The 26,895-nt window shown below is 35.5% G+C and overlaps 1 protein-coding gene across 3 annotated transcripts in view; it reads left to right on the plus strand.

Annotated features, from left to right (window-relative positions):
- The window catches only part of LOC6038075, a 554,342-nt gene that overhangs the window by 233,833 nt on the left and 293,614 nt on the right, over positions 1 to 26,895 (plus strand). For all 3 annotated transcript variants that reach the window (XM_038257659.1, XM_038257658.1, XM_038257657.1), the window contains 2 exons: positions 17,578 to 17,679; positions 18,544 to 18,632. In XM_038257659.1, coding sequence (XP_038113587.1) covers positions 17,578 to 17,679; positions 18,544 to 18,632 — 191 coding nt within the window. The remainder of the gene's footprint in view (positions 1 to 17,577; positions 17,680 to 18,543; positions 18,633 to 26,895) is intronic.

Genomic DNA, 26,895 nt, shown 5'->3' on the forward strand with positions numbered 1-26,895 from the left:
TGCTTCTGCTGTTCTGCTGTTCTGCTATTCTGCTGTTCTGTTTTTCTGTTGTTCTGTTTTTCTGCTGTTCTGTTTTTGTGTTTTTCTGTTTTTCAGTTTTTTTGTTTTTCTGTTTTTCTGTTATTCTGTTATTCTGTTATTCTGTTTTTCTGTTTTTCTGTTTTTCTGTTTTTCTGTTTTTCTGTTTTTCTGTTTTTCTGTTTTTCTGTTTTTCTGTTTTTCTGTTTTTCTGTTTTTCTGTTTTTCTGTTTTTCTGTTTTTCTGTTTTTCTGTTTTACTGTTTTTCTGTTTTTCTGTTTTTCTGTTTTTCTGCTTTTTTGTTTTTCTGTTTTCAGTTTTTCCTTTTTTCTGTTTTTCTGTTTTTCTGCTGTTCTGCTGTTCTGCTGTTCCGCTGTTCTGTTTTTCTGTTGTTCTGCTGTTCTGTTTTTCTGTTTTTCTGTTTTTCTGTTTTTCTGTTTTTCTGTTTTTCTGTTTTTCTGTTTTTCTGTTTTTCTGTTTTTCTGTTTTTCTGTTTTTCTGCTGTTCTGTTTTTCTGTTTTTCTGTTTTTCTGTTTTTCTGTTTTTCTGTTTTTCTGTTTTTCTGTTTTTCTGTTTTTCTGTTTTTCTATTTTCTGTTTTTCTGTTTTTCTGTTTTTCTGTTTTTCTGTTTTTCTGTTTTTCTGTTTTTCTGTTTTTCTGTTTTTCTGTTTTTCTGTTTTTCTGTTTTTCTGTTTTTCTGTTTTTCTGTTTTTCTGTTTTTCTGTTTTTCTGTTTTTCTGTTTTTCTGCTGTTCTGCTGTTCTGCTTCTGCTGTTCTGCTGTTCTGCTGTTCTGCTATTCTGCTGTTCTGTTTTTCTGTTGTTCTGTTTTTCTGCTGTTCTGTTTTTGTGTTTTTCTGTTTTTCAGTTTTTTTGTTTTTCTATTTTTCTGTTTTTCTGTTATTCTGTTATTCTGTTTTTCTGTTTTTCTGTTTTTCTGTTTTTCTGTTTTTCTGTTTTTCTGTTTTTCTGTTTTTCTGTTTTTCTGTTTTTCTGTTTTTCTGTTTTTCTGTTTTTCTATTTTTATGTTTTTTTCTGTTTTGTTTTCTTTTTTTCTGTTTTTCTGTTTACTGTTTTTCTGCTTTTCTGTTTTTCTGTTTTTCTGTTTTTCTGTTTTTCTGTTTTTCTGTTTTTCTGTTTTTCTGTTTTTCTGTTTTTCTGTTTTTCTGTTTTTCTGTTTTTCTGTTTTTCTGTTTTTCTGTTTTTCTGTTTTTCTGTTTTTCTGTTTTTCTGTTTTTCTGTTTTCTGTTTTTCTGTTTTTCTGTTTTTCTGTTTTTCTGTTTTTCTGTTTTTCTGTTTTTCTGTTTTACTGTTTTTCTGTTTTTCTGTTTTTCTGTTTTTCTGTTTTTCTGTTTTTCTGTTTTTCTGTTTTTCTGTTTTTCTGTCTTTCTGTTTTTCTGTTTTTCTGTTTTCTGTTTTTCTGTTTTTCTGTTTTTCTGTTTTTCTGTTTTTCTGTTTTTCTGTTTTTCTGTTTTTCTGTTTTTCTGTTTTTCTGTTTTTCTGTTTTTCTGTTTTTCTGTTTTTCTGTTTTTCTGTCTTTCTGTTTTTCTGTTTTTCTGTTTTTCTGTTTTTCTGTTTTTCTGTTTTTCTGTTTTTCTGTTTTTCTGTTTTTCTGTTTTTCTGTTTTTCTGTTTTTCTGTTTTTCTGTTATTCTGTTATTCTGTTATTCTGTTTTTCTATTTTTATGTTTTTTTCTGTTTTGTTTTCTTTTTTTCTGTTTTTCTGTTTTTCTGTTTTTCTGCTGTTCTGCTGTTCTGCTGTTCTGTTTTTCTGTTGTTCTGTTGTTCTGTTTTTCTGCTGTTCTGTTTTTCTGTTTTTCTGTTTTTCTGTTGTTCTGTTTTTCTGTTTTTCTGTTTTTCTGTTTTTCTGTTTTTCTATTTTGCTGTTTTTCTGTTTTTCTGTTTTTCAGTTTTTCAGTTTTTCTGTTTTTCTGTTTTTCTGTTTTTCTGTTTTTCTGTTTTTCTGTTTTTCTGTTTTTCTGTTTTTCTGTTTTTCTGTTTTTCTGTTTTTCTGTTTTTCTGTTTTTCTGTTTTTCTGTTTTTCTGTTTTTCTGTTTTTCTGTTTTTCTGTTTTTCTGTTTTTCTGTTTTTCTGTTTTTCTGTTTTTCTGTTTTTCTGTTTTTCTGTTTTTCTGTTTTTCTGTTTTTCTGTTTTTCTGTTTTTCTGTTTTTCTGTTTTTCTGTTTTTCTGTTTTTCTGTTTTTCTGTTTTTCTGTTTTTCTGTTTTTCTGTTTTTCTGTTTTTCTGTTTTTCTGTTTTTCTGTTTTTCTGTTTTTCTGTTTTTCTGTTTTTCTGTTTTTCTGTTTTTCTGTTTTTCTGTTTTTCTGTTTTTCTGTTTTTCTGTTTTTCTGTTTTTCTGTTTTTCTGTTTTTCTGTTTTTCTGTTTTTCTGTTTTTCTGTTTTTCTGTTTTTCTGTTTTTCTGTTTTTCTGTTTTACTGTTTTTCTGTTTTTCTGTTTTTCTGTTTTTCTGCTTTTCTGTTTTTCTGTTTTTCTGCTTTTTTGTTTTTCTGTTTTTCTGTTTTTCTGCTTTTCTGTTTTTCTGTTTTTCTGCTTTTTTGTTTTTCTGTTTTCAGTTTTTCCTTTTTTCTGTTTTTCTGTTTTTCTGCTGTTCTGCTGTTCTGCTGTTCCGCTTTTCTGTTTTTCTGTTGTTCTGCTGTTCTGTTTTTCTGCTGTTCTGTTTTTCTGTTTTTCTGTTTTTCTGTTTTTCTGTTTTTCTGTTTTTCTGTTTTTCTGTTTTTCTGTTTTTCTGTTTTTCTGTTTTTCTGTTTTTCTGTTTTTCTGTTTTTTTTTTTGTTTTTCTGTTTTTCTGTTTTTCTGTTTTTCTGTTTTTCTGTTTTTCTGTTTTTCTGTTTTTCTGTTTTCTGTTTTTCTGTTTTCAGTTTTTCCTTTTTTCTGTTTTTCTGTTTTTCTGCTGTTCTGCTGTTCTGCTGTTCCGCTGTTCTGTTTTTCTGTTGTTCTGCTGTTCTGTTTTTCTGCTGTTCTGTTTTTCTGTTTTTCTGTTTTTCTGTTTTTCTGTTTTTCTGTTTTTCTGTTTTTCTGTTTTTCTGTTTTTCTGTTTTTCTGTTTTTCTGTTTTTCTGTTTTTCTGTTTTTCTGTTTTTCTGTTTTTTTTTTTGTTTTTCTGTTTTTCTGTTTTTCTGTTTTTCTGTTTTTCTGTTTTTCTGTTTTTCTGTTTTTCTGTTTTTCTGTTTTTCTGTTTTTCTGTTTTTCTGTTTTTCTGTTTTTCTGTTTTTCTGTTTTTCTGTTTTTCTGTTTTTCTGTTTTTCTGTTTTTCTGTTTTTCTGTTTTTCTGTTTTTCTGTTTTTCTGTTTATCTGTTTTTCTGTTTTTCTGTTTTTCTGTTTTTCTGTTTTTCTGTTTTTCTGTTTTTCTGTTTTTCTGTTTTTCTGTTTTTCTGTTTTTCTGTTTTTCTGCTGTTCTGCTGTTCTGCTTCTGCTGTTCTGCTGTTCTGCTGTTCTGCTATTCTGCTGTTCTGTTTTTCTGTTGTTCTGTTTTTCTGCTGTTCTGTTTTTGTGTTTTTCTGTTTTTCAGTTTTTTTGTTTTTCTGTTTTTCTGTTTTTCTGTTATTCTGTTATTCTGTTTTTCTGTTTTTCTGTTTTTCTGTTTTTCTGTTTTTCTGTTTTTCTGTTTTTCTGTTTTTCTGTTTTTCTGTTTTTCTGTTTTTATGTTTTTCTGTTTTTCTATTTTTATGTTTTTTTCTGTTTTGTTTTCTTTTTTTCTGTTTTTCTGTTTTTCTGTTTTTCTGTTTTTCTGCTTTTCTGTTTTTCTGTTTTTCTGTTTTTCTGTTTTTCTGTTTTTCTGTTTTTCTGTTTTTCTGTTTTTCTGTTTTTCTGTTTTTCTGTTTTTCTGTTTTTCTGTTTTTCTGTTTTTCTGTTTTTCTGTTTTTCTGTTTTTCTGTTTTTCTGTTTTTCTGTTTTTCTGTTTTTCTGTTTTTCTGTTTTTCTGTTTTTCTGTTTTTCTGTTTTTCTGTTTTTCTGTTTTTCTGTTTTTCTGTTTTCTGTTTTTCTGTTTTCAGTTTTTCCTTTTTTCTGTTTTTCTGTTTTTCTGCTGTTCTGCTGTTCTGCTGTTCCGCTGTTCTGTTTTTCTGTTGTTCTGTTTTTCTGCTGTTCTGTTTTCTGTTTTTCTGCTGTTCTGTTTTTCTGTTTTTCTGTTTTTGTGTTTTTCTGTTTTTCTGTTTTTCTGTTTTTCTGTTTTTCTGTTTTTTCTGTTTTTCTGTTTTTCTGTTTTTCTGTTTTTCTGTTTTTCTGTTTTTCTGTTTTTCTGTTTTTCGGTTTTTCTGTTTTTCTGTTTTTCTGTTCGCATCTGTTCAATCGCAAGTCTATTCCCCGGATTAAAAAATCCTTTCACTAAATTCGTGTGTTTGCTTGTTTGTTCAAAACCCAACAGCACTTTCCGGCCTCCTCCATTCAAGCTTCCCTCGTCTAATGGAATTACCGAGATTCCGAGTGCTGCAATCGAAGCAAAATCAACACACTCAATCTAAACCCGCAAAAGCATTCTCCAGACTAAACCATCTTGCTTGTTTTGTAAAACTGACCAACAAAAAAGCGAGAGGAAGCTCCACACTTTGTATGGTGAAATGGTTGATCTCCTCGGCGTGGGCCATCATCGACAGACACGAAACCTTCACAGGTTGACCGACGACGGACGCCGGACATTGCTGGGCTCTCGTGCGGAAAAACACAGAGATTGCTAAATGGTTGGAGCTTTTTTTGTACTGAAAAGCTTGCGTTCCACAAGTGGATGAGATTGGGTTATCCTTCGTGGTTCGTTTTGACGAGACACGGTTTATTTTTTATTTTTTCAAATTTTAAATTGAAAAGAAGTCATTTTAATATTTTCAAAAAAAAATCTTTTAATCTCGAATCATGTTTCGAAAATTTCTAAAAAAATCGTTTTTCTCTGTGGCGCCACCTATGAGGTCGCCGAATGTCGTATGCAAACAAAATCCTTCGTCCTTCGTTCCTTGTCGTTGATGTCCTGGAAATTTTTGACGACTGACCCCCGCGGGGTTCCGAGAAGCACACGGCTGTGTTGTTGTTTTTGATGGGTGCGGCTGTAATTTTTACTTTCGAAAGGGGGGAAAAGTTAGAATGACGATGGCTGGTCGTGGAAAGTTTCCGTCCATAGTCTGTGGTGGAACCATGGTTCCGGTCGTGGTCTGATGTGGGATGTGTGACAGAATATTAAATTCCGGGCGGTTTGGACAGATTTCATTCTGACGGAGAAAGTGAACGGGGAAGACTGATCCGGTCACGATGAAAAGACTTCAATTCGTTTGGCCTGGAAGATGATGGTTGAGATTTTGTCTCTTTGACATCAAATTTTCAAACCATCCCCGTTTCAGGCTGCAAATGATTGAAAACACGATTTTTTTAATTTTCCAGGACAAAAATTGACCCCTAATACAAAGTTTCGCTCAAATCGAAGAGGAGTCGGGCAGCTTCTGTATGAGTTGGCGGAGAATTATCCAAAATGAATTTTAAATATAAAATTTATCATTGCATGCAATCAAGTTAAGTAGTTTTTTTCGTAGACTTTTCAGGAAAAAGGCTTTCCGAAAAATATTTTTTTGCAAATTTGCAAAAAACGTAAATTTAGTTTTCACATTATTTGATGTTTTAGAGGGCCAACAAAGAGACTGCTTTAGAATATATGAATTTTTGATAAAAAAAATTGGAAAATATCGAAAACCTTGACTAACAAATTGTCGCTTGTGACACATCTGTTGTCAATAGATAGGACGTGTCACAAGATAGCTCACAAGCGACGAACTATTAAAAAATAATTTTAAAATTTACAATGGGACCATCCAAATTATCAACGAGAAGGAAAAGGGGGCCCTTCATTTCAAAAAATTGTCCACGTGGTTTATGGATGGTCCCAATCGAAAACAAATTTTTTTTTTATTTCAAGTTAAAGCTACTTAAATTTATAAGCAGCCATGGCTGATTGGTTACGGTGTTCGCTTTGTAAGCGAATGGTTCTGGGTTCGATGCCCATCTGCTCCCAACGTGAAAGTTAAGAACACATAAAATGATGAATATGAACGAAAAATCAAAGTCGCTCGAGGCGGGGTTCGATCCCCCGTCCTTTGGATTGGTAAGCAAAAATGCTAACCACGAGGCCATGACGACTTGGTGAGCGTGGACTGGAATTAGTAATACTGTTACAGAGAGCGAGTTGTGGCGCTATAACCACGGCAAATAGTGTCCAGGGCATTCGTGGAAATACAATGTCCCATCCCAGAGGGTCCCGGAGTACCAAACCTTCTTAGCATGGTGCTCCCAACGAATACAACCAAATCTCGGAGCGTATGGTGGTGTGTCCCCACGCTTCTTCCTCCCCTGTCGATTCAGAATTGTGTTGTTGTTCGAACACTCAGTGCTCAAACTCAACCCAATTACGAGTCATCTCTGCGATACGGCTTTACGCAGTAGGCCTGGCCGCTTTAACGCTTGTGATGTTTCAATGCATTTCAATGCAATGGCGCACTACAAATGTTAATTAATGACAAGAAGAGTGATAGGCGTCATCTAACCTAAGGCACTCTCCAGGATCCCTTCGAAAGATTGGCTGCGCTAGTGTCTGATTAGATTAGATTAGATTAGACTTAAACTTATAAATATTTATTTTTTGCATTTTAATAACCACTGAAAGAATATTATTTAAAGGCTGAGAAAATTTCCTTCAATGTTAAGCACAAGCAAAGCTAAAGGGCAAAATGTCAACAAAAATGAGCATTACTCCCCGAATTCCTAAGCAACACTTCCTGCCTTTCTGTCTTGCAGTAAGAGGATTACCTTTCAAATTGAAGTGCTTTCACAGTTTCAGGGTTTCCATGACTATTTTTTTGTTGTTTTTGATCCATTTAATCAAGAAAATTGTGAAATTTATTCAAATTTGTAGAAGTGCAGCTATTTCTCAAGAAGTGTCTATGTTTCACAATTTTGGAAGAGAGCAATTCCAGCTCAAATCAGTATTTTTTTTACTTTTGTGTCTTCTCCGATTTGAATAAAACCTTGTAGACATGTCATCCTGGAATTATATAAGCCATTTTTGTGTATATCGAGCCAGTTGCATTTTTTTAGGTAAATGCTTTTTTAAGTGATCTGATCGTCAAATTTCATTAAACCAACAGTGGTCATCAATTTTCAAGACAATTTAACATAAAAGACTGCGTCTTTTAATAACGATTATTTTGGCACCCAAACATGTTTAGGTCATCGCTGAAATTTTCGAAATATCCAAATTTTAGTGAAATAAGTTGATTTTTTCCCTTTTTTAATTTTCTCGCTTTCCCGCGCGGCGCACCGAAAAACCCAGATTTTATTTTCAAAAAATCATATCACGGAATCCTGTTAATGAACCTTGGCCATTTTTTGACATGTTCTGTAAAATTGTTCGAAGAATCCGTTAACATATTTCTTGATATAGGCTCTTTGGTCCAGACACCATCAAAATGGCATTTAATGTTTTCATAAGACTTTTTCATATGATAGGCTAGCTTTTGAAATTCCATACTATTTTTTCTTGAAAGTCATACTTATCATCATGGATTTGCGCCCAAGACAGTTTAATTCAGTTCAAATGGCGAGGAGATGTGTTTTTTTTTTTTTGAAAAAGTGATTTTTGTGGAAATCGACGAAAATTGTCATTTTTTGGACCACCCCAACACGGCGTAGGTCACCGTAATGGAAAAACAAAAAAATACGTGTCTCATTATTTCGGCCAAGGAACTCCCAGGCAGAATTTTTTTCTCTTTAACTTTCTTATGGAGCTGCTCTACGAATGTAACTTTTATTTTAAAATTATTGACATGCAGAGTGACAACACAGACAACATTCAAATTCAAATTGAGATATCTAAAAATAGACACCGATAGACACGGAGATATTTTCAGGAAATATAGTTGAAAGTGTGTACTTTCAGGTGCATTGTTCGGTTTTGCGCCAAAATGCGCTATTTTGAAAACATAGCAACATGAAAATAGGCTCAAAATCACTTAAAAATGGTTATAACTCCTCAAAAAAGGCCCAACACATTTTGCTGTCTTGGGAAAAGATGTGTGATTTAGTGTTATAAACAACTCTTCAGAACATAGTAGGCCGCTAAAATGCTAACATTTTGAGTTATCACCAAAAAAGTGCTTTTTTGGACCATTTTTGCAAAAATGGCGTATAACTTTCAAGAAATGTTTTCCTCTACAACTTTGCCGAAGACATTAAAGCCCTATAACGTCATCCAACAAAGTTAGTTTTTGGTTGACAGCCTGGAAAGTCGTCACCCTGTATGTCATTAACTTCAAAATATAGCCCTTATCAAGTACAACAACTCTTCCAAAGACACCTTTTGGTTAGGACGTAAAATAAAGGAGTTATCAATTTTTCCACTTAATTTTGCCATTCCGAACACTGAGGCATTGTAAAGTGGGTAAAAAAGGGTACAAATCGGCCTGCCACGCAAAAGCATTCGGAACAAAAATTCGCAAAGCATCAGTTTAAAATATAACATTTCTGGTAAAAAGGTTTCGAAGCACAAAAAGTTAAACCGCTAATTTGTCAACTTACCGATCAGTTGTATTTTATCTGTAAATTGCTCTATAATATGAAAGGCGAAAAAATGCAATTTTCTTCTGTAATAATGTTCAAGACATCGTCCACATGCATTTTCGAAAAACTATTGAATTATTGGGAGTAAATTAGGGGACCACACAATTTTACAAACAAATAACCACTGAAGTTTGATAGTATGATTTACAAAGAAAAAAATTGCAACAAATCGAAAAAGTAACGAAATAGGCATTTTAAGTTTTTGTACAAAATCGATTTTCCAGTATATTTTATGTGAAAACTGACTTTTGACAAATTTTTATCCAGTCTCCTTTGAGTGGCTGGCCTAATTCGCGATTTGTACTCTATTTTGCCCATTGTAAAGTGATCTTAGGCCTTAGGTCTTAAGCCAGGTGTATCCAAATATTTGTTACATACATTTTAGTTTCTCTGAAACAACGAAAATTATAGATCTAATTTTTGATATACCCTCTAAGCTATTATCTCCAAAAGAATTGACAGCAAATTAGACAAATTAAAAAAAAAACATATTATTCCAGGATTGCGTTTGTAAATTCTGTTTTCTTGGAATAAGAAGACGACAACTTCCCAGGTTGTGTTACCTTAAATATTTTGTAAAAAAACACGGCATAAAATTTAAATTCAAGAAAAAAAATATATTCAGAATCTGAATCATTTCGTTTCACTCTCTAATTTGCACCAAAAATTTTATTTTCATCTTTGCAAATTTATGCAGCAATAATCTTACCATTTCCAAAAAAAAATTCTCCCCGCCCAGTTGAGCGCATGTGTTTTCATTATTGGAGCGGCTGATTTGAATAATTGGCGCTTGTTAAGCTCCCGAGCACGTGTGCCGAACGCCGGCAATAGCACAGCTTGCCAACCGAGGAGACACCTCCGCCAATATCTTTTACGCCAATGATAAAACGGATTCACCGTCGCGTGGGGGTGGGTTGGAAATTCGGGAAAATATCAAAGGAAACAAGATTGATGGTCAAAGTCACCCCACCACGCTGTAAACGCTCATTCTTTTCCCATGGCACACGGAGGAAATGAAAATTATTACTTATAATAATATTAAAATTAGCTGCGACTCAAGAAGAAGCCATAAACTTGTGTGGACTGGGGGAGTGCGAGGGTGCTAGTAGCTTCCGTTTCCGGTTCCTCTCCCTAGAATCCATTGGAGGGAAAATTTTCGGATTCACCCCCCCTTTGGAAAAAGTACCTTCTTGCGAGTAGTCTCGGTGTTCTGCAAAGGCAGATATCTATTTTTATTAACTTTGGGGCGAACAATTTATTACACCTTTTAGCCGGCTCTAGATATATAAGTGTGTGTGTGAGTGAGGATTGCGAGCAGGGGGTGGTGGTGTTTATGTTGCGTTGCTTATGCTGCGCAGCTTCCCTCATGAATATTCATTCGCTTGCAGGAGGGTGGCAGAAGGGAAAAAAACTTTTTTGTTTCATCTCCTGCAACATCTTACCTTCTAAGAATGTTTGCCTCTTAAAAGCAATATTTGGGTTGTGTTGAAAAGTGCGCCCTAAGAGGGTGGCTTGTTTTCCTTGAAAAAAGATGCTTCATGATTTTTTGGGATTCAATGGCGTGGAAAAGTGGGTCAAATTTATCGATCAGTCGCGACTCGCGAGGTTAACTTTATTGGCTGTAATTTGTTTGCATTTTTTTACGGTGGCCTTGATCTTGAAGAGTTTAAAGATTTAGGTTTGAGTTTTAAGGGTGATTTGGTGTGACTTTTGGTTCAAGTAAAAAAAGTTGTAAATGAGCTCAATGTAACAAAAAGATAGTTTAGCTGAATGAAAAATGGTGCCTATTTTTATAATGCATCCATATTGAAAAAAAATCAATCTATCATATCTGCCATCTGATTTTTCAATGTTTTAAAAAGCTCATTTGAAGAAATAGCTTAACGGGGCCAAACAGTTATCCAGCAACAACTCAAATTATGCCATTTAAAATGTCATTCTTATTCTAATTTTGAGAAAAAATAAATAAATTTGACACGAGCTGTTAAAATTCTCCAAAAATATTATTTTGTCAATTATATCTATTCTAATGCATTGGAAAGTAGAACTCTTATTTTTTGGAAAATCTCAGGTTGAAGATCAAATTGGTTTAATGTGACTTTGTAATTTTGGACATTTTTTTTTTCTAAGTCATTGGGGTATTTTTGAACTAGTCAAAAAATCACATTTCTAGCTTCGATTTCAATTTATTTCTGCGAAAAGTATCACAAAATGTTGAATGCATTGTTACAGCTACGTTACTGTCAAAATGTTGTAAAATATTTACATTCCAATAATATTGAAATTGCTTCAACGATTAACCACCAGACCAATATAGGTAATAGCATGATACCATACAAAAATTGCTTTTTCCCGGATCGCCTGACATATAAACCGACGACGCGACAATACATTCACATTTGTGAAAATTTATGATCTTTTGAAAAAATATAAAGGGGAAAAAGGCTAATATTTCAAATGGTCGAAATTTTGAAGGTTCGGCCCTTCTAAAATGTTAGTCTTCAATTTCAATTCAAATCAATTTGTTTTTTTTTAAAGAATATAAAACTTCAAAAATGTTTCATTTTTAACACCGCCTAAGACAATTAATCAGAAAATAGCTCCAAAAGATACAGTTTTACGCATATTTACGTACCGTAAAACGGGGTGACTTTGATAGCCGGGGTAACTTTGATAGGTTTGCAATTTTTCCGCAAAATGAAGAGTACAATTAAACTACGTACGGAATGGTTTAGAATCATACTGACCGTGGTAGAGAAGTGTTTAAAGTACATCAAAAAGAACTTTTCATAAAATTTTGAAAAGTTTAAAAAGTTAGTTTACCATAGTTAAGAAAATGTTGATGAAAGTCATTATTTTAAGCTTCTCAAAGTGTCATAATTTTCTCAATGAACATGATTTTAAATCGGAAAGCGGAATGTTTGTAAATAACAAATAATATGTGTTTTTGAAAAAATAATTAAAAAAAATCTCCATGTGATTCGTGCTTTGAATTCAGTATAAAATGCAATATAATTCGATAATTTTATAAACAAAACTAGTTTTAACAAATTTCAGACAAAATTCCGACTTTTTAACAATTTTACCTAAAATTTATGTGTATTTTGTTAAAAAGCTTATAAACTTAGTTAACTTAATATAAACATTGATTTTTTTTCTTAAAAACTATATCAGCTACTTTAGTGATGGTACATTTAACGTACAAATAAAGTTTGAACATCTTAAATATGATTTCAACAAGAAAAACTTTGACTATCAAAGTCACCCCGGAATTTAAACTAAGAATTTTTAACGTAACTCTTTTTCTAAACACTATTTCAACAACTTTTTTTTTCCAAAATAGTGCATGGACTTTGTGTGGCCTACCCCAGTACATGTTTTAAAAATAATAATCTTGAGAAAAACCTTACCTGATGGAAAATATTTCAAAAACAAATTGAAATCCTATCAAAGTCACCCCGGTTTACGGTACCATTTTTTTAGGACAGCTGCCAAAACAGTGTGAAGCCTTGTATGGGTGATCCAATGATACAAAATGGCGAAAAGAAGTTCAGTCCAGACTCGATCCGATATTTCGATTATCCTAAGGTCACAAACACAATCACAAACAAAAAAAAATCGTATTATTATCGTGATTTGATTTTTTTTTTGATTGGCTATCTGAAGTGAAATATGGCCAAGGGCTTCGAATAATCGAGTCTGGACTGTACCCCTAAAAGTTTGAACCAAACCAAAAAATATACATAAAATTCATTTCCGGTTTTGGTGGAGAGCTCATTTCTCAAAATTGAATAATTTTGCTCCATAAAATGGTCAAATATTGTTGAAATATCTCACGAGGAGTCTCTCAAAGTGTATTTATGAGAAATTTGATGAAAAAATGTATTGAATTAATAAAAAGATCCTCAAAATAAATAAAGTATAGAGAAAACCCAACAAATTTTTCGTGTCACTCAGCAATATCTAGGGAAAGAATACTTTTTCGTTCTCTGTGTGTGTGTGTGTGTGGTCCAATCCAATACCCGCTAACCGGTAGCGAAATTATGGGAAAGTATAATTTGTATCAGACTTTGTATATGCCGAATGCTGATACAACTTATCTCAGTCCCGGGCATTAGGTGGTGATAGCCCTCGCGCTGCTTCCAACGACCCATTTCAGAATGGTAGAGATCCTAGCGGCCCAATTCCGAGGTCGTTGGGCATTGTCCGGCCCCGCCTTAACATAGAAGCAAGCACCAGACGGATCCTTGATCTAACTTAAGACTCCCAATCCCTTCAGGCAAATCAGGGATCAGAGCGTATTTAAGAATACAACATCTTTTATAACCTTCAGATGGCCGACTGGTTAGAGTCCCAGACCATCAATCCAGAGGTGTGAGTTCGAATCCCACCTGATTCAGTTTCGTTTTTGTTCCAATTCCTGATTCCAAATTTCAAAGGTACCGACCGGGATTTGATCCATGAAACTTCTGCTTGTGAGGCAGAAGCCGTATCCATTAAGCCACGGAGCCGGTAGGGAAAGAATACCTTTTCGTTCTAATCTAATCTAATCTAATCTAACCCTAGCGCAGCCAGTCTTTCGAGGGCATCCTGGAAAATGCCTTAGGTTGATTAACGCCTAGCATCCTCTTGTCATTATTAACAATTGCAGTGCCCCAATGCAATAAATTGCTTTGAAACATCACAAACGTTAAAGCGGCCAGGCCAACTGCGTAAAGTTCACCGCAAAGATGATTCGTTGAATTGGATTGAGTTTGAACACGAATGTTCAGACAGCAATACAGTTCTGAATCTACAGGGAGGAAGAAACGTGGGATCCCCGCTCACGTTCCTATTTGAAAAAGCAATGAATCGTTGGGAGCACCATGCTAAGAAGTTTTGTGCTCCGGGACCCTCAGGGATGGGACATTGTATTTCCACAAATGCCCTGGACACTATTTGCCATGGTTATAGCGCCACAACTCGCTCACTGTTGGAGAAAAATTTAAATTAGATCAATAAGAATAAACATTTTTAAGATGAGGGGATAGCTATGGGTTAGGGTGACTTAAATTTAAATCATCATTTTACAGGGGAATCAAAAGGAAAAGAAAATAATAAGTCGATTGGGGTTGTTGCCTAGCGAGATCAAAACAAAATTTTAAGAACTCACCTCGTTAAAGCACTAGTGCTGGGCGCACTCACACATGCCCTGAAAAAGAAACGAGCCTACCTCAAATTTGGTGTTCCCTTGGTTAACCTCACCAGCTGGTGCCCGTGTGCGGCACATACTCCGTGTGCTCCTCTCATGCCTTCGGACTCTCGCAGCACCACGAACACGATGACAGCTGATCAGCTCCGGTGTTGTCTGTGTATGTGCAGTGCTCAATCGAGCGCCATCCGGTGCAAAGAGAGCGCCTCCCCTGCTCTCACATTCAATGCTGGCTTTGGTGTACGAGGCGGCTCGCGGCTTACCCCCTTTCTCTTCAATATTGATCAACACGCTTGGCTTGGCATCTCACCTATCAACCAATACAGCAGCAGTCAACTAATCGGCAAACCCCTACACACAAGCGTGCTTGGTCGATTCTTCTTTCACACACCAACGTAAATAAAGATCACTTGCTCTCAACTGAGCCTTTTGACAACGACATCAACATACACACACTGTCAACGCTAATGTAAACACATTTAAACTCCTCGCCCCGGCAGCTTCTGTTTGCCACCGCCGCAGACACAAACACACGTGCAACCCCTTAGGCTTAGGCTGAAATCGAGCGCCAATCGACAACATAACGGAATAGTCCCAATAAAAAAACATTTTTCGCTTATTTTCACAAAATTACAAAACCCATCACGCTTCCCGAATAATCACTGCTGCCATTCTTTACGGATTCTTTTCTTTTTCACTGTGGTCGAACGCACGATTTTTCTTCTTCTCACTACACACCAATACTGTCTCAATAACACTGTACATATACCAAACGAAAGGCAAAGCCCGACTCCAACGCTATGCCACCATCTTGTCGCGGGGAAAAGTGAATTTTATTTCAATGAAAACACACAAATTCGATTCAAATTAGGCAAAACTTCATCAGCTACACATTCCCGTTGTTCGCGCGAATCGATTGAACCACTTTTCATGGATTAATTTTACTTTTTACACAGGAATAAACGAATTTTGAAATCGCGCAACGAGAAAGACGACCGAACCACGCAACCAGTGTTGCCTCTCCCTCAAAAAATCAATAACTGCAGCTATTTAATAAAAAAAACTTACACAAAAATGACTATAACTTGAAACGGTGTACTTTATCAAAATTTCACTTAAGTACTTTTTGATTGCCAATTCGATTTTACATCGAAAAATTAAGTTAAAAAGTGTTTGCGACCGATACATCGATTTCGTTTTCGTTTTACGGAGCAAGGTGGGGGACGCGGCCTCAAGTCAGTCCAAGTCCGGTTTCTTGTGGAAAATAGGGTAGTGGCCGAACTAGTATTGCATACCAAATGAACACCACCGGAAGATATAGAGGATCAGGAGGGGGAAGGTGAAAGAAAATTAGTGTAGGTGTGAGTAGTAAGAACTTGGATGACTTAAGCAGTTACGTTAATCTAAGTTTAACACTGAATAAAGGAAATCTGAAATTATGATTCAAAGTAAAAAGGCCCGGAAGAAATTGAATTATTACTTAATTAAATATGAAAATGTAAATAATCGGAGATTTATACAAAAGACACCTATGATGTATTTCAAATTTAAAGGAAATTTAAAAAAAAACTGGAAACCGAAAGATGAAAACTAACTTGTCTATGGAATATAAATCTTGATGCATTTTTTTCTGGGCCCCGTCCTGTCGCGTCTGTCAGTAGTCTTATCGTACATTACAACTAGAAGCAGATGTGCAAATGAAATAGTACACTTCGACCAGTTTGACCATTGATTAAAGTCCAATCTATTATTTACGGAAAACAAACATTTATCAACAACCTAAACTAAACTTTCTGAAAGAAACTTGAATCTCAAACTCCCAAATGCCAAACATTCCTTTACCTTGTTTTTAACCCAATAAACATAACTGAACAGTTCATACTTTACAAGTTGAACACTCGTTGTTAAGACGACTATTTCCGTAGTAACAGTTCAATAGGGCGAATCTGCATTTGTAAACAAGCAGTCTATCCCCTCTTACTTGACGTGAACTGTCACTTGAGCGAAAGAGATAGACTGTCTGTCCACAAATGCAGACGCGCTCCATTGAACTGTTATTACGGATTTCGTGCCTTCCATTTCATTAGGGCACAGAAGCTCTGCAAACAAGAGTGTATCCCTATCATACATTATGTAAACTGTCATTTGAGTGAGAGAGATGCATCCCTGTTCACAAAAACCATGTGTCCCTTTGAAATGTTAGGCTCCATTTGATCGTCAAAACTCCAGTAGATCCTCGATTCGCAACAATGGTCGATACAACCATAATCCGAAAACCGTTAGTTCAACAGATTAACGAATTTTGTCCGATATCATTTCATTACTGATTGATCGAGACTCTATGGATTTTTTTGACTATTCCGAATGGTTAGCATACCACATAAATTGAAATCAGAGATTCTGAAAGCATTACTTAACTCACTTACACACAGATGGAGTCTGAAACTATTAAACAACCTAAAGTTACAAAAAAAATACTAACTAGGGGAAATATACCCATTTTAATCACCCTAAGCCGTTCGACCAATTCTAATCACTTTTGCCGTTTTCCGCTATAAAATGAACATTTTTAAATGTTTCAACATTGGCAAATTGCTTGCTCACTTCTATTTGAGCTATTTATTACTTTGGAACAGTCGAAAACACTTTGTGAAAGCTGTAATTCATAATCAAAGTGCTGATAGGCCGATAATAGAAATAGGCTGAAAAAGGGTATGGTTCCCCTATTCTGAGTGCCTTGCAACAAAACTAATTTATCAAAATACCAAATCCTAACCTAACACCCACTTTGAAAAAAACGAAAAAAATCACAATGCCTAGAAGAGGCCTCTCTTACTGTTTTGTGTAAGCGTTGCTGTGCTTTATGAATTTCTACCTAAGCTAACGACGTATCAAAAAGATTAAAACCTGTTCAAAGCAGATTTTACAAACAAGAATATTGAGATGCAAATAAAAAAAAATCAATATCTTGCAATTTTACATAGTACAATAGTTGTGATTTCTATCAACACAAGTATATAAATATAAAATAAATGTGTGATATATATCAACATCGGAAACCATCTTTGCAAATAGCCCTGAAACGACGGCAACGTGTGGCTCCATCTCCAGGGGGAAAGAATACCTTTTCGTTCTATATCAAAAATCAAACTTAAAGAACTATTTGTCAAATGTAGGCAAATCCTGGAACTTTCCAGTATTTCAGTTGAACAAAATCTTATTTCTCAGGACCTAACTGACCTCCAATCGGACGCTCTGTGTTATTATGTCTAGAAGCAATTCCAAAGATATTTGTTTTCCCATATGAGATATATTGAATAACCAACCTTTTGTTGGTGGATTCAATAAACATTATTTCACAATGTGGCATGGCATGATAATCTTTAACAATAGAACACCTGATAAAAACGATATATTGAGACTCGAGCTGGGAAACACCACAAGGACGGTTCTTTCAAGGATTATCTGCTAGAAAGAATGATAAAACTAAAATGAAAAATATCTAATGTACCAAAGGATGCTTTCAAGATGTACTAACACAGATGCATCCGACTTGAATTGATTTTTCCATACTATGGATTTCTCAGTACATCAAACAATCACATGTTCTGATATTCTGTTCAATTAATTAAAATATCGACTATTCAATAAAACTAAAGCAACCCCCCTTGCTGTGACTATCTCCTATCACTAGAACCGATACCATAGCTAGTCTCTAATCCCAACTCATTTTATTCTCTCTTATCTTGTCTCTCCTCCAGGGCCTACTACTGCGATTGCTATGCCGGGTTCAGTGGACTCGACTGTGGCAACGGGCCACTCTGCAAGGATTCACACATCTGCGAAAACGGTGGCACGTGCAAGTGAGTATTCATCTTTGATATTTTGTTTTTAAACGCTCATGGGTTTGGGTTTACTCCGTTTACTCCCATACAAAGCTGTTTGAAATAAGTCAGACTCTGGCTCCCGTGAATTAAATGACCAACTCCAACTCCATGTTCTCAAAATGTTTCGACTCAATCGACATCTTCTCCACAGTCAGGCTGTTTTTCATTAATTGAACGAGTGCATGCTTCTTTTGAGGACACGGAGAAAAATCAGTTCACAAAAGCGTGAAAAAGCGTACATGAAATTTGTAACCACGAACTAAGTGTTGAAACTGTATGGTAGGTTTTTAAAAAACCTCCTCTCTTTTGTTCTGACATTGTTTTGGTACCGTAATTGACAGCTTGTGATGGCTGCGGTCGAGCTACCTGTAATGAGACATTGATGTTGCACCCCTGTTAAAAACTTAGGTACCATGTATGTTGTACACTTTGTTCGTGGTTCCGAATTTCGTGAATTTCACGATTTTGTGGACTGATATTTCTCCGTGTAGTCGGTCAAGTCTTTAAAATTGTTTTTTTTTTTAAACAAATAACGAAATCATAATAGATAGCCTCTCCATTCGCGCACAAAAGGCACATTATTCTATTCTGTTAATTGAATTTAAACAAAGCATTATCATTCACCGGAAACACCCCATCACCCCACATCAAACTGACCCCCGCGGCATTTTATCGCCATCTTTGCCAACTCCGTCGACCGAACCGACAATTCGACATCCGCGGAGATATCCTGTGCTCGCGATAAAACGGTCCATAAAATGTCACCTCCCGGAGGCATCCAAATCACGACGACGTGCCAAGAGTTTACCGACTCATCCCACTTGCCTTGCGTCTTTCCAGGCACATCGGGGACAACGCCGTCACCTGTATCTGCCCGGCCGGCTTCCGGGGCAATAAATGCGAGATCAGCGAGTACGACGAAATCACAGGTAATTGCATCATTTTTACTCATCATCATTACGAGCTGCTTCCCCGGCTTGAGGAATCTCTTGGGGGGGGGCTCATTTTTCCTTATGCTTCGAAAGAACGGGTTTCGTTAGACTTGTTCGGGTTTTTGAGAACATTTCAATTGGTTCATTTTCTTCGCGCTAGAAGACTGCAACTTGATACGTCCTCATCCAACATAGTTATAGCCCGAAAAGACAACTACCATTTGAGTACTATAAATCCTATGGTTATTGTCTTTATGTCACTGTGAATCGCAATAAAAACTGCTAGAAATTTTCAGATTTCGCTTACGAAGTTGAACCAGTCTAGAGTCATTATTGAAAAAGCTGCTTCACGCGCTCGCCGAGATAACATCTCATCGCAATCGAAGAGATGCTGATAGCTTTCGTGGAGAGGAAGCTTTTGCATGCCCTCAGGAAGAGGGTGGAAGCGCTCCGCCAAATGTCTCTTCTTATTAATTAGCGTTCAGCGAAGGGGCGAAGGACCTTCTCCGGGGTCGAGCCCATCACGTAAACAAGGTTTTGAATTTTTGATAAGAGCTAATTGAAAATTTGATCGTCCTCACGGAGTCGGAAACCTTTTGCGTGACGCAGGGGCTCGATAAGCCTTGGCAGTGATGAAATGAAGTGAAGTGTGTTTTAGGTGAGCTTGATGAACGATGGCTTGGCTTGAACTAGATTAACGCTTGAAGAGAGGGGGATTTGAAACGGAAGATAAACGATAAGCTGATCAGATTGATGAGGACAGGTTGTTGAACGAAACGGTTTTGATGAAATACATGCTGAAAAATAATACACTTAAAGTTTTTGTATTTTTGTATTTTTGCATTTTTGTATTTTTGTATTTTTGTATTTTTGTATTTTTGTATTTTTGTATTTTTGTATTTTTGTATTTTTGTATTTTTGTATTTTTGTATTTTTGTATTTTTGTATTTTTGTATTTTTGTATTTTTGTATTTTTGTATTTTTGTATTTTTGTATTTTTGTATTTTGTATTTTTGTATTTTTGTATTTTTGTATTTTTGTATTTTTGTATTTTTGTATTTTTGTATTTTTGTATTTTTGTATTTTTGTATTTTTGTATTTTTGTATTTTTGTATTTTTGTATTTTTGTATTTTTGTATTTTTGTATTTTTGTATTTTTGTATTTTTGTATTTTTGTATTTTTGGTTTTTTATTTTTGTATTTTTGTATTTTTGTATTTTTGTATTTTTGTATTTTTGTATTTTGTATTTTGTATTTTGTATTTTTGTATTTTGTATTTTTGTATTTTGTATTTTTGTATTTTTGTATTTTTGTATTTTTGTATTTTTGTATTTTTGTATTTTTGTATTTTTGTATTTTTGTATTTTTGTATTTTTGTATTTTTGTATTTTTGTATTTTTGTATTTTTGTATTTTTGTATTTTTGTATTTTTGTATTTTTGTATTTTGTATTTTTGTATTTTTGTATTTTTGTATTTTTGTATTTTTGTATTTTTGTATTTTTGTATTTTTGTATTTTTGTATTTTTGTATTTTTGTATTTTTGTATTTTTGTATTTTTGTATTTTTGTATTTCTGTATTTTTGTATTTTTGTATTTTTGTATTTTTGTATTTTTGTATTTTTGTATTTTTGTATTTTTGTATTTTTGTATTTTTGTAATGCAAAATAACAGATAAAAGGCAAAAAACAGCTATCCATCAAATATTGCTCAAAAATTCATCACCCACCTTAAAGCACCGTCGCCGAAGGACTTCCTTTCCGGTTGTTGGCGTAGACTTACATCCCGGAAAATTTCCCCACAAAAAGCTCGGAAGCAAGAAGGGCGAAACGCCTCCTCCCCGTAAGTGCTTTCGCCCTACTTCCTGAGTTTCTTGCTTCATGTGCCCAAAGTGATTCTGCGGAAAGTGCGCGTACTTTTACGTGCTGAACCAACAATTTCACCGAAACCACTGATCTAGCTTTTAATAATTTTCCACACATTTTGGTTGCTGACGGTACCTGGAAGCATATTTTCCCGTCAGTCTCAATGCCACCATTAGCAGCAGCTCAGTTTTTTACGCCAATTTTGAAGAACTTTGTGTGGTGTTGAAGTTTTGCCCTGCAAATTTGGTACACTTTACTGCATTTTAGATTTAAAGTGTTTCCTCTTAGCAGAACTCCTCGTTGATGAGTGATTTCAGTGTACTGAATTAAAAAGCTTTTGGTTAGAGGCTTAATGAAACATGATATAGACTTGTAAGATACCTGCTCATTAACTTGAAAAAATTTTGATAAAATATTATTCGACGAACTGTAAGACATTCAAAAGGTTCTTTCTAGGAAAAAGTGTTGAATTCTTTTTCATGTTAAACCTACAATGCCTTAATTGTGATAAACAAAAAAAGCTTCTTCTTAGTACCATCGTTTTGGAACAGCCAGTTTGAGCTTCTCAAAACTTAGGTCAATTTGCCTCCAGGTAAGCTACCTCGATTTAATTACAGATAAGAACCGACCTCCGAACAGTCAACCTCGTTGCCTCTCAGCACGCAACTCAGGGATGAAATTCAAGGAACGCATGCCACAAGGCAGAACATTTTATGATGAGCACGATTTTGGCGCTGGAAATGGCAGGTGGGGAGGAGGGGGGCATGGAAGGATTTGTTTGTGAGTTTGAGACAGGACATGAGTCGGTTTGATATTGTTGAAAATGACAAGTTAAGTATTTTTTTTTTTAATTTTTGCATCTTTTGAAGTTTTAGGGGAGAGAATTTTTATCTGTATTATTTTTTTTCCATGAATCTCTTTTCGAGACGGCGCGACAAAACGTTGAAGAGCATCAGGTCGAATGTTAAAAAGGACAAAAGACACTAGGTCAAAATGACTAAGAGTCGAAAGTAGACAAAATCTGGAGTAACATTTGAAAAGGGCGCATAAGCATTTGGACAACTGCAACTATTTTGTATTTTACCAGGCAATAGGCTATTTTACAAAACCCATCGTGGTCAATGGTAACTGGGGAGGTCAGTTATTGCTTCCCATTTCGAATTTTGAGAAAAAGTTACCTGAAGCTTGAGAAAGAGCAAAAGAGTTCAAACTGTCAAAATGCTTATACGTCCTTTTCTCGTGTTGCTTCAGAAATATACAATTAAATAATGGCCAAAAGTGAATAAAATACAATTTTGAGTGAACTTTTCCATCTTTTCGTAATGATAAATAATATTCTAACATCTTGAAATTACTTTGAGTAAATCTTTACAAATTGCAAATTGAAATGTTTACTCGGAAAAGTCCTGATTTTTAAACTTTGTGTTGACTTTTGTATTACAGTCGGGAAAAAATTAAAAAATGTCAAACAATTTTTTAATTCAATTCAGTTTAATTTGTGAATAATCATGTTACAATTTATTAACATAGCGCACCCAAAATAGTTTTGATATACCTTGCAGCTGAGCAGTTCTCTACGAAATCGACCTTTTTTTTAATTTTTGTATTTTTTAATTAGGCTGAAACTTTTTTGATGCCTTTGGTATGCCTAAAGAAGCCATTTTGCATCATTAGTTTGTCCATATAATTTTCCATATAAATTTGGCAGCTGTCCATACAAAAAGGATGCATGGAAATTCAAAAATCTGTATCTTTTGAAGGAATTTTTAGATCGATTTGGTGTCTTCGGCAATGTTTCGGACTATACTGAAAAAATGATACATGGTTAAGAAATTTGATGATTTTTAATTTAACTTTTTGTCACTAAAACTCAATTTGCAAAAAAAAACAACTTTTATTTATTTTAAATTTTTGATATGTTTTCGAGGACATCAAATACCGACTGTTCAGAAATTTCCAGGTTGTGCAAAAAATCTTTGAACAAATAATGAATTTTTGAATCAATACTACCCAACCCATTTGAAAGCTTTATTAGGTTTTTAATTCATTTTAACATAAAGAAGCTTCTACTCAGTACACAGCAGTCTAATGAAGTGTTTCTGAATTGCAAGACAAATATTTTGTCTAAAAAATCCTCCATAGAAAACTATTAATTTTTTATTGAAAAAAAGATTTTGCAGCTTGAAATGATTTTCAAGGTCGATAATAGTAACTGCATGGGCTCTAGTGCATTCTAGTTAGACCAGAATACACTTGATTTTGACTACACAAATATTCATAACGGTCGTTAAAAAAACAATCAAGTTCACTGTAAATGTCTAATTAAAACGAGGGGAGGCTTCACAGTAGTGTGTCCCAAAAAAATGTAGCGGAAACCTTCGGGCTCACCGGGATTTCGATAGGTTTTTGCCTCAGGAACAACGAAAAATTCCCTTAAAAATCGTTTAGAACTCGCAATTTGCGATTTACTCAAAAGTGGTCTGTTTTCATAATAAATATCTTATTTAGTTTTAAAACCTTGGAAAATGCGTTCAAATTTTTCAGATTTTTTTTACCTGCAAGATGATAGCACTAGTCTTGATGACAAATTTGTTTAGATGGATTTTGGAGAAAAATTCTTTTATAAAATAGGCAAAAAAATAATTTTTTCAACATTAACATGCTGCTAATGAAAAATGATGACTTTCTGGGTCAATATAATACATAATATTATTGGTAGGACTCTAAACTATGATTTAAAGTGGAATTTGGGACAATTTTAACGCATTTTTGAAGGTTTTAGAACAAATTTTTCAGTATTTTGGGAATATTTCGTTGATCCTAAAGCAAAAACCTATCGAAATCTGGGTGAGCCCAAAGGATTCCACTACACCGCCTGTTTTTTGGGACACACTACTTCACAGGCTTCACAGAAAATTCCAATCAAATCGTCATGACGACTCCAATTAGCAGCGCCCATTTCCGTTCCTAATTACGTTAAAATGAGCACGTGGTTGACCCCTCGGGGGGACTACAAATCGAACATGGGGGCGGGGCTGACTGATGTTCTTTGAAGTGTAACGAAACCCAACGATAAATCTTAGCCCTCGCGACTTGTCCGAACACAACACGGTGCTAATGATGCCTTCCCAAATTGGATAAAAATCGAAGACGCAACTTCCGACGCGTCACCGGGGTTTTGGCCCACGTTGAAAGTCTACCATGGTCTGGTGGTTGGCCAGAAATAGAACGGGAACTCTCGAAGTCGGTCGTCCCGCTCCCGCTCAATAAATTATGAAAGTTTCTTAAATAAAATAGCAATAAATCTCGTTAATTTGGGCAGACTTGCGGAAGTGAGAACATAAAAGGTTCGTCCTGCCGGAAGTCGGCAAGTCAGCTCGGGGCAGGCTGCTTGGGTGGCGGGACTAGCAGTGGCAAGGTTATGAAAAAAGTTTTCCGCTGATCGGTGACGGCATCGGAGTGGGGAGTTGTCCCTCTCACTCTGATGACCGGGAGTTCTCGGGTCTGGGGAGGACAACGTGTGAAAAGTGATACAATAGTCGTGACAGATTTATGGGGAATTTATTGCTGCTTGTAGGAGGCATATTGATTCTGGATTCTATCTAGGGTTTATCGATTGGGCTGTTTGACAGAGGAAATTGATTCTGCTTTATGCAATTTGTAAATCTTTTTATTTTATTTTGTATTTTTGAAGTACTCAACATAATAAATTTCTAAATGGACTTATGGACTTATGGGACCAAAAAGACAATGTTAGCAGAAGTTAACTTCATTCCCAAAGTCAACAAAATTAAATATCTTTCTCCTGTTTCCATGCTAAGTTAAACAGCCCAACTTTCCCTTTCTCAAGTTGATCCCCGAAGTATCTACTCTTCAGTCACACATTGTTTACCAACGTGCCTTCCGCAAGTATCGCGAAAGTTAATACCGGTGCCATTAATGCAATTGGAATGATTTCAGCGCGCGCACTCCGCGGTAATTAAGCACCTTCAAGTTCTTTCCAGCAATCTTCATGGTAACAAATTATCGTTGAAACTTGATTTACGGCGTAATTAATCCACACACAACCCCCCTCCCCTTTGTTTTGGTTATCATGATGTCCATTTCAGGAGGGGTCAATTTGTCAATTTGTGCACTTTAAAATCCCTCAATTTAGGAAGATATCAACTTGTACCACAAGTCGCAAATTGATCCGAGACTCCATCAAAGCAGATCATTACATGGTCTCGAGTGTTATGATTTGCTTCTTTTTCTTCGTTACCTTTGTTTGCGAAGGACTTCAGGGAAGCTGAGAGGGGGTATCTGGTCATCTGCCTGGCAACCCGGGTGGGTGGTATTTTCCCCCACGGGGGCAGTGAATCACTTTTGCGTCTGAACAGCATCGAACTCAATCGAAATGACCACTGAAACATTTCTGAAACAGTGAGCCCGGAAAGAATCGAAAAATTACGGTGGGTTTGTTAAAATATCCATACTGCATTATAATGTTTGCCATCACTAGCATTGGGTTTGGGATATGAAATATTACCAAGGTGTTTTCTTACGGATTAAGAATTTTAAGTAGGGGGAGAGGAAGTAATAAATTGTTCGAAAATATCAAATTTCTAAAAATATTTTTGATTCATTTCAAACAACCATGCGGGGCAATAACGCCATGATTCGAAATCCGGACACTCAGTAGCATATCATTTTTGTTATAGCTGGTAAAAAATCATGTAATAAGTTAGAAATGTAGAAATATCATCAGGATGTAGTATAAACAGTAGGGTGTTTCATCCAAAACCAAAAGATCTCAGAATCAGGCAAACCGAGGTTCCCCTAGTAGAGGATACCCATAGGGGCTCTCATGCCAAATATCAGCCCATTTGGTTGAGAATTGGCCTGTCCCCAGCGGTTTAAAGTTTACATGGAAATTACTATGGGATTTTTGTGCTTTTCGTTCAATCGTTCCTACAGGTCTGGGGACAACATGGATTCACTCGGAATAAATACAGGTGTGGGATGGTCAATGAACACATTCCAGAAGGAATTAGGCTTGTCCATTCTGTCCCCAAGGTGCGCATTGGATCGACGTCCGGTGTCTCCAAAACCAACGATTCATCCTTCAAAGCATCGCATTTCCTTAGTATGCTATGACGGCTAGTGGAAACCACGACGCCCCATATGAGACGGTGAACACGTGGAGAGGCATCGATTGAATTATTAACACAAAATCATCATTTTACTTTATTTAGAATAGTTGAAATTCTTTCAGGAACATCAATAATTATAATTTTAGTACTTTAAAGAATGTTTCTGAGCCAAAACTCGAGTAGATGCTCTGCCACGTGTTCACCGTCTGACATGGGGCGTCGTAATTTTCTCCTAGCCGTCATAGCATACTAAGGACAATGCGTACATTTGAAAGGTGAATCGATGATTCTGGAGACACCGGACGTCGATCCAATGCGCACCTTGGGGACAGAATGGACAACCCTAATACCTTCTGGAATGTGTTCATTGGACCATCCCCTACACACCTGTCTTTATTCCGAGTGAATCCATGTTGTCCCCAGACTTGTAGGAACGATTGAACGAAAAGCATAAAAATCCCATAGTAATTTCCATGTAAACTTTAAACCGCTGGGGACAGGCCAATCCTCAACCAAATGGGCTGATATTTGGCATGAGAGCCCCTATGGGTATCCTCTACAAGGGGAACCTCGGTTTGCCTGATTCTGAGAACTTTTTTGTTTGGCTGAAACACCCTATTAAACAGTCAATTTAAAGTGAATGCATGCAAAATATTTCTTTTCTAACCATTTTTCCTCAGAATTTCCAAATTAAAATGACTTGATGTGGTTCGAATCTCCGACACTGATAAAAGTTGATTCGAAATCCGGACAGTTTTGATTCTAATTCCGGACACTCGATTTTACTCATGAATCGCACAAATTTGGGTCGAAATTTTAGTGAATGGCATTGTTTAGGTCTCAAATAAGATGTTATCATCAAAGCAATTGATATTTTGTATAAATAATTGCTAGAATTTAACGAAATCAGAACCAAAAATTTCTGCTTTGCCTTCCTGGTGCTTCGGACGCCTATGAAATATTTCAGCCGAGATGTTTCACAGTTTCGGTAATCACATGATTTAATTAAATTCAATTGTTTTAGCATTGACCACAGCGTCAAAACATATTTGAAATGAAAGTTGATGTCAAAATTCATCAAATAACACAGTTTAGACACTAATTATGGGAACTTATATCCACATAATTGATAAAGCAAGATGAAGTGTCCGGGTTTCGAAGCGTCCGGGAATTCGAATCATGACGTTATGCACCGCAACTTTGGGACAAAATGCACTACAACAACGAGGCAAAATGCACCACAACATGGGGCAAAATGCACCGGG

Source organism: Culex quinquefasciatus, chromosome 2 (genome assembly GCF_015732765.1).
Source record: "Culex quinquefasciatus strain JHB chromosome 2, VPISU_Cqui_1.0_pri_paternal, whole genome shotgun sequence".
NCBI classification, from domain to species: domain Eukaryota; kingdom Metazoa; phylum Arthropoda; class Insecta; order Diptera; family Culicidae; genus Culex; species Culex quinquefasciatus.